This window comes from Nestor notabilis, unplaced genomic scaffold (assembly GCF_000696875.1).
Source record: "Nestor notabilis isolate BGI_N333 unplaced genomic scaffold, ASM69687v1 scaffold10601, whole genome shotgun sequence".
Lineage (NCBI taxonomy): Eukaryota > Metazoa > Chordata > Aves > Psittaciformes > Psittacidae > Nestor > Nestor notabilis.
The window spans coordinates 29,063-37,235 of NW_009915158.1; the positions used below are offsets into that span (position 1 = coordinate 29,063).

General features: G+C 35.8%; 1 protein-coding gene across 1 annotated transcript in view; it reads left to right on the plus strand.

The window, feature by feature from the left end:
• The window catches only part of GRB14 (growth factor receptor-bound protein 14), a 30,805-nt gene extending 23,412 nt beyond the window's left edge, over window positions 1-7,393 (plus strand). Inside the window, exons 13-14 of the mRNA XM_010023992.1 lie at window positions 2,945-3,038; window positions 7,050-7,393. Coding sequence (XP_010022294.1) covers window positions 2,945-3,038; window positions 7,050-7,196 — 241 coding nt within the window. The 3' untranslated portion in view covers window positions 7,197-7,393. The remainder of the gene's footprint in view (window positions 1-2,944; window positions 3,039-7,049) is intronic.
• The last annotated feature ends 780 nt before the right edge of the window (window positions 7,394-8,173 follow it).

Consider the following 8,173-nt stretch of genomic DNA (forward strand, 5'->3'; position numbering starts at 1 on the left):
TACTGTTTTCTACATCTGCAGAAAGGGCTCTAGGGGAAAAAAAAAAAGGCAATGGAAAGTGAGTCCTGTTCAGTAAGGATGGCTAATTGGACTTCCCCTTTTGTATTTTCCTTTCTTTTTCCATTTAAGGGTTCCTATTTTTATGTCTGTCTAAGGATCCTGAAGCTGCTTCTGTACTCCGCATTCATTTTCCATTTGTTACATGAGAGGGACAGGACATGGGGATGACTCAAACATGTATTTCCAAGCAGTGTATAATTTCAGGGCTGATTAATTTTCCAGTGTATTTCAGTGGGTACACACAAACACACTGTTAAATGAAACCCAGTAGATTTGGCGAGTAAAGAGCAATGGTGCTCAAGATGAGCAAATAAATACCTTGCTAACATTAGTTTAGTATAGTGTTCTTTATGTTATATCTTAGATCTATTCATAGGTACACATTTCGGTTTTGGTGAGGATGATACTCTTGTATGGAATGTCTAGAATTGAGATCATGGTGCTACGAGCACTTGTGCTGTCAGATAGGTATTCAGGACTTACAGTGATGTCATGAATACATTACAGCATGTAACAAATGCTGTGCTTTTTGACAAACTGAGAGAACGAATTATCACCAGAAATACAAAAGTTTTTGCTGGAAATAATAAGATTTTAATTTCTGTGGGCAGAGGGTGGGACAGAGAAAATAATCCCTGTTGAGCCTTTTGAGGTGATCCCACGCAGGGAGATCTCCTGCATATATGACAGAGGTCATAGGACCTCTTTAATACCATATGTACCAACAAATAGGCTGTTCACAATGGCATTTAGAAGACAAAGGGACTATTATAGAATGGATATACAGTAGTATCAGTATTTGGATAACCCAATAGCAGGGACAGCAACAGTCTTAAGGTGTGCTATGGAGGAATAAAGTTTTAGGATCTACTGTTCTGGTATAAACCCAAATATCTTAACAAAGTTTATATAGCAGTTTTGTAGATTTCATACTTTACCCCCTAAAGGTCATTTGAAGGCATTTCAGTGATAAGTGGTCGACAGGATTGCAAGCTGATTGGCATCTGATCGATGAATGGGATAAAAGCATTACCAAAAGGCCCATGACAAAATGCAACTGGTCATTCAGAGAATTCCTTATAAGTTCATGAAGGAGCAGTTGTTTGGAGTCATGCAGCATGTCTAAAAATCCTCCTACCAACTAACATTTCTAAGATTCTGTGAACTACAACCCTTTCTTCATAATAAAGTTATTAAAGGTACTTTGACAACTAAAATAGGTCTATTGTGATAAGGTTAGAAAAGAGTAAAGATCTTTTTATGTGAAGGAGAACAAATGTTGCTTGTCTTTTCTGTTAAAAAAGGAAAAAAGTAAGAAAATGAATTTTAAAAGAACTCATGAATGGGAACATAAATCCTAATTGACCTGAATTTTCTTTCCTACCCAATGTGATTACTTTGCGTGCTGCTTAATATGAATCCCAGTATTTGCGTTTGGCGACTCCATTTTGGGTATCTGCAAAGTGGCACGTTCTTATAGTGTCATTTTTCTGAAGAATATAAAATGCCAGTCCTTAATGACAAACATATAAAAGATTCAAGTTTATGCAAAGGATCAGTCTTGACTGTGCTCTGAAAATTTATGTCCTAGAGAGGGTGAAAGGCCACTAGGTGGTGAAAGAGAGCTTGTTAAAAGAGCTGTAGTCTATAGAGAAGTCTTATTTGTCCTTATGTTTGCTGTGTGCTCTTACCGAATACTGAGTTGGCAAGTATCCCTCTTTAATAACTAAATTAATATCAGAGCTCCGAATTAGGATGGATGGGGATTTTGATGGCAATGCTAATGATTATGGACTCCAAAATCCTTAATTCTAGGTATTTTCTTACCTTGTAAAACAGAACTCTTAAAAACTTTGAGAATGAAATTAGTAGTTTATGTCCATGCCATTAGTCAGTGAAAATCCACTGTAAGCCTTTGTCTGCTTTCTTCTCCTGAAGTCCTTTCTTCTCATGTAGAAGTTATGCGCTCATTCCTGGTACATGGTTGGGCAAAAGAAGGTGGCCATTAGTGCTCACTTGGTTGATACCTGCAAGTCCATTTTACCTGTTTCTTTTGTCTCCTGAAAAAGCAAAAAGCCTTCCAATGGCTGTCCCTCTTTTTCCCTTCTTTGGTACATTCATTAGCAGTATCTGTTCCAGACCCACACAGTACAGTTTGGACTCTGTCCACTACAAAGCTGTGAATCAGGTACTTCCCTCTGTCCTCCAAACTGTTCTCAGCCGATATTTCAAACCCAGCTGTGTCTTATTGGTAATCATCCTTAGCCTATACCAGATTATCCTACCAGGATTATGGCAAAATTATGTCTGTCTATAACCTGGTTGGAATACGTTTTCAGTGAACTGTTTACAGTGACAACTGTTGACCATTGAGAGTGTTGTGATTTGAATAATGATGCCTGTTGTGATTTGAATAATGATGCCATAAAGTGAGCAGCGTGTATCTGTGTCGCAGTGGGAATTTTGCTGATGTGCAGAAGTGAGTGTGCGTTTATGAATATTGGCCAGACGTGAAAATCATTTTGCAAGTCTTGCATTACCCTTTCTGTAGACTTCCTGTTAAACTATGGTTTGAATTTTCCCTAGAACGTTTGTGATTTAGGTAACACAGTCACACAATATTTGGGTCAAAGTCCAAATAAAAATTTTGTTCAAAGCACAAACTTTGAGGATGCTTTCCTGTCTGAAGAGATGCATTGTAATTCTGTGTATTTCAAGTGACACATTTGCGAAGAAACACTGATTAAAAGCATGACGTACATAATTAATGTTATTTTTGCTCTTTACTAATACTTCCTGTAATGAATTTACAACAGTTTTAAGTGGATGTTTACAAAAGGATTTCCAGAGTGCCCTTACTGTGAACATTTTCAATCTCTTTTAGGGTATTCCTGGTACGTGATAGCCAAAGTAACCCCAAAACATTTGTATTGTCATTGAGTCATGGATTAAAAATAAAGCATTTTCAGATTGTACCTGTAAGTAAATATTTCAGTTTGTATATTCGGTTGTAAAACAAAACAGTTGGATAATGGTGATAGAATATTGATGTTTTTTGGGTTTTTTTGCTGTCATACGGAAGACGTCAGCATAATAACCTGTGTCTGTAAACATAATTGGTATTATTGAGTGGAGCTGAACATTTGTGAGCTTTGATGTTTGATGTGTTATAAAGCTTGATTAATATTATGAAATCCTAAAATGTGTCTTAAAGAAATAGACAAATCCATTTGATATGTAACAGAAGCAACCCTAATGACAGAAAATCTTGTATTAATAAAGGTCATATTACCTGTTCACTTTTTGATACGTGCACAATTACATTTAAGTCATCTATTTAGGTGGCCTGCCTATGACATGTGTGTGTTCATACGTGTGATTCATCTGTTCAGGATAGTTTGTCAATATTTTTCAAACATTTTTTTCTGACCTGTCTTCTCAATTCATGTTATATGCTTGTCCAAGTCTTTTCAAAGGGACAATTTTAGCAAAAAATTGATATCCTTGTTTAGTCCAGGTACTTACAGGTAAGCTGAAATTTCCTAAATTGAAATTTTATTTCCATCAGTTTTCATTGAAGATGTCATCCAGTTATGCTACTGGAATGGCCAGCTTTCCCCATCTCTTCCACTCTTTTCTGAGGTGGTTTATTCTGGTTTTTGTACAGGATGCTTCTGTTGAGATGAAAACCACTTCAATGTTACGTGGTTTAGCCACATAACTGAGCAGACCCATACCTTTTTCTTCTCTCTTCACAAAAACCTTTCTTCCAGACCACATAATATTCTAGCCTCCACGTTTCTTCCTACTGAAGTTTTTGTGACACTTTGCTGTTTCTCAGTAGAAATGAGCGTAGTGGCATTTGTTTTGTTTCTGATCTGATGATCCACTATGATCATTCACCAAATTTCCATATGCCTTACCTAGGGCTTGTAGATGATATCCTGCCCTAAAAAAGTTCCTGTAGAATAAAACTGAAGCACTATTTCAGGGGAGGAAAGGAGTGAAACAATGTTAGTTACAAGAATTGCTCAGGATTTTTCTTGGGTTTAGGAATAAACAATGGAGGAGACCTTCATCCAAAAGTGATAGCTATGTCCTGGATTCCTTGTGAGCGTCAGTGTATGCTCTGTGATCAGAATCCCGAGTGTAAGATCTCGGTGCTACTGACTATAGTCGCTTCTATTATTTACTTCGGGATAACTGTTGTGTGGCTTAGAAAACCTTCTCAACTCCATACAAATACTGTATGATTCTACTTCACTGGGATGTCATTTAACTCTCAAGAGACCACTTTTTCTTTCACTATCAGGAAAGAGACCCTCTTCTGTAAGAGCAAATGTAGCCAGAAGCTGCAGTTGTCTTCAGTTTTCCCTGGGCTGCATGATTCTCCTCTTCTCTTCAGAAAAATTATCCGGTCAATTCTAATGTTCTACAGATGTAAGCAGTGCATTTGAGGAATTAATCTTATACATGCATGCTAAAACCTTGCTTTCCTGTTGTAGGGTCTTTGCAGGAACCAGGAATTCCTTGTTTTGACATACAGACTTAGGTCATATTTTCCATGCTGATACTCTAGATGACCTGTTCCGCTTCAGTGCAAAACCTGTCTTACTTGAAGGATTTTTTTGTAATTGTTTTTAAAGTAAAGCAATTTCTCCTATGCTAGTTACCAGGGGAAGAAAAATCTGCAATGAGAACAACTTAATCTGGAGAGAGAATGTAAATATGGATCCTGGTAGTTCACCAAACATAGGCATATTTCAATTCCTTTCTGTCAGCTAATTTGCCATTGCATTCAGTACCCTCATGCCATTCTCAATACCCTAACTTACTGCGTGTTCTCTTATTGCTAGGTAATACTCTTTAAGGAGTTCAGAAAAGCATTTTTTGAGGGGAGTAGGGGTGGGGGAGAAGTTGCTGTTGATCTTCTAAGAAACAAGGCATTTTTTGTTACTGCAGTAAGTTGGTAGCTTATTAACTGGAGATCAAGGTTATCTTTTTGAACTTCAAATTCTACTGTTCTTCTAAACTCTTGCCTTTTTCCAGTCATTGGGAAGAGAAGATAAATTTTCCTACTAAATGTAAATAAATAAATGGCGTTTAGAAGGTCTTTTTACAAATTAAAAATAATTCAGTCTCTAAATGATTTATATTTGTCTTACATTTTAGGTTGCTTCATTTAAAAATACTGCATTAAAAAATGTCTCCTTTCAAATAGGCCATGAAGCCTACTGATTCAAGCTTCCTGCACATTAACAGGTGCATCATGTTGACATTGGTAGCATGTGCAACAGGTTTTGCAGGTGGGTGGCAGGGAACTGATTGTAAAAAATTGAAAAGAAATCCTTTGGAATACATCTAGGATTCCATACTGTGAAAATGGGAGAACGTGATATCTTAAATGTATTTTTCAGCCTTACTACTCTGAGCTGATACAAGTTAATTTCAGTGTAGAAATGACTTGTTCTGTAGTCCATGTGAAAGAAGAATGGATATACATGTCTGGGACTGTCTTTTTCCCACTGAATGTTCTTTCATAATAGCCTTCTTAGCTTGCAGAAAATGTTAAGTTCCTGAACAGCTTAGCTTTGATATGAATTTTTTCTTTGCAAAATACTGATTGCTTTAGAATTAGCAATCTGGTATTCAGTTCAAGCTTTGGGATTAATTTGGAGGGGGGATAAACAAGCTGAAAATTAAATCCTGGTCAACAGACATCTGAATTGTCAACTCTTCCTTGTCTCCAGTGTGTTGACAGGAAAATTGCATTCATAAGGGAAGTCCAGTGGATGATAATCCATTTTCAGGCTCTTGGCTGGAGCACAGGAATTTACACATGCACACATTGGTAATTCCTTAACTAGCAGTGTTTGACCTCAATTGACCAAGTCTGAGAATAAAGAAATTGCAAACTACTTCCAGACATGGTAGAAAGGGATAGAATAACCATAAGTTGTAAGCAGTTCAACAGCTGCTTCAGATGAGAAATCTTAGTTACAGGTAAGAGAGCTAATTATATCTTTCCCCTGTACTCAAGTTGGATAGTTGCATCTTTCCCTCACATGCCATCTGCTACTCTACAGTAGCCCCACTTCAGGATCTTCTGTTCACTACTGTCTAAATCTTGTAAAGTCTCTTTTTTCCTTTTTTTTTTTTTTTTGTTGATAGGTTTAGTAGGGATTTTTATCCTCTATTTACATTAGTACTAGTTAGTCACTATTGCACTGAAGCTTCTTGATACTAGATGTATCAACAGTAGAGGAAGTAAGTCAGCAGTGCAATCAAATTGGGCGAGAGCTAATGTTCGGTAACCTAGAATAGAGAAATACTGATCGTAAATTTTTAAGCATCTGAAAGTCAAAAGTAACCTTTCAAGCTATGTTTTGCAGTCTCTTCTTTCTTACCTGTATTTATGCTAATACATGAATTTGGAGCTGCAACTGTTCTTTCTCCTACAACAAAGAATGAATTACTATATCAAGCATGTTACTTTTGCGATGGGCAGTTTCTTGGGTAACACATATCATCTTGTACACAAATGAAGTAGTGTGCACCTTACAAAATAAATGATATAAAATGTAGTAGTTAGACTGTTAAACTTGGCTGTTTCTTGTCATTCTGTGAAAATTCAGTGTTCATATTAACGCCAGTTATCATTCCAAAGCACAGGCATAAAGAAGTATTATTAATGCAGAAAGAATATTATTTATATTATAACTATTCTTTATATTATAACTGTATTTATTTAACTGTTCCTTCCTTTTAGGCACATACCTGACTTAAAGGGGAAGTTGAAGAATGCTTTATCTTTCTGTTGTGCGTTTTTGATCTTGCTGTGAATGATCATTGTATTTTTCCTTCTCTCAGTAGTCATAAGATTAAAATATCTTGGTCTACAAAGACAACTTCTCAAGTGTTTCAAGCAGGAAGAAATACCATAGCAAAGGACAATTTTATTCTATTTTTATTTTTTTCCATTTTTACAGTTGGAAGATGATGGGAAGCTATTCTATACCCTTGATGATGGTCATACCAGATTTACTGATCTCATCCAGCTAGTGGAATTCTACCAACTTAATAAAGGAGTACTGCCTTGCAAGTTAAAGCACTATTGTGCACGAATTGCTCTTTAAACAAAGCACCTGTTGCTTCATCAAAGGGAAAGGAAGATACTAGAATACTTTTTCCCTTAAAGGCAATTTGTATAGTAAGAAGGGAAAAAAACATTACATTGTAAAGATTCTACATTTCAGCTGCAAAAAGAAATTTATATTCTATATAGGTAAGAACTTTGCTTTGTGATTGTCACAACAAACTTAACTTTATGGTTTAAAAAAAACCCCATTCTTTCCTACGTAATTCCTCAGTGTTGTCTTTGGTTTCTTTTGGGTTTTCTTTTTCAACTGAAAACAATTAATAAAAATGATATTGTGCAACTTCTACAAAAATATAACTGAAGGGAAGATCTTTGTTCTTGGGTTTAAAATTAACTTTTTGTCTCTGAATGTCTCTCAGTTTCTATTCATCACATAAAAAATAATATTTACTGTGGTGAGGATAAAAAAACCGCACATTTTATTTGTAAATAAAATGAATAAATATTTTGCATTATATTTTTGAATGCTACTTTGAGGATTATCATATCCAAAAAGTGAAAAATCATTAAACCCACTTCTAGCTGATCAGTTGTATTGAGTTGTGCTGTTACTATTGTAATATTGTAAAGGACTTTTTTTTCTCTTAATGACTAAATCTGCATCATTATACAGAGCTGAAGGGTCACTTGCTTGGCTGTGATATGTATAAACATGCAGAAAGTATCATGTAGTGCGTAACAGTTTAGTATATACCTACAGTCTCTAACACAGAGGGAGAGAGATCTGTTCTGTTGATTGTTGCAGCATTGGGGAGGGAATCAACTTAACTACCCTTAAAAAATAAAGGTACTATTAAAATATTTATGAATTTACAATATTTACAGTCCTTACAAATAAAGGTAGTTCCAGTGAACTTTACTCTTTGCTGAAAACCCGGTGAGAGTGTATTTGCAGTCAGTTCCTAGCTTGTTTTATTATTTACCACAGTATAATAATTGCAATATAGCTACAGT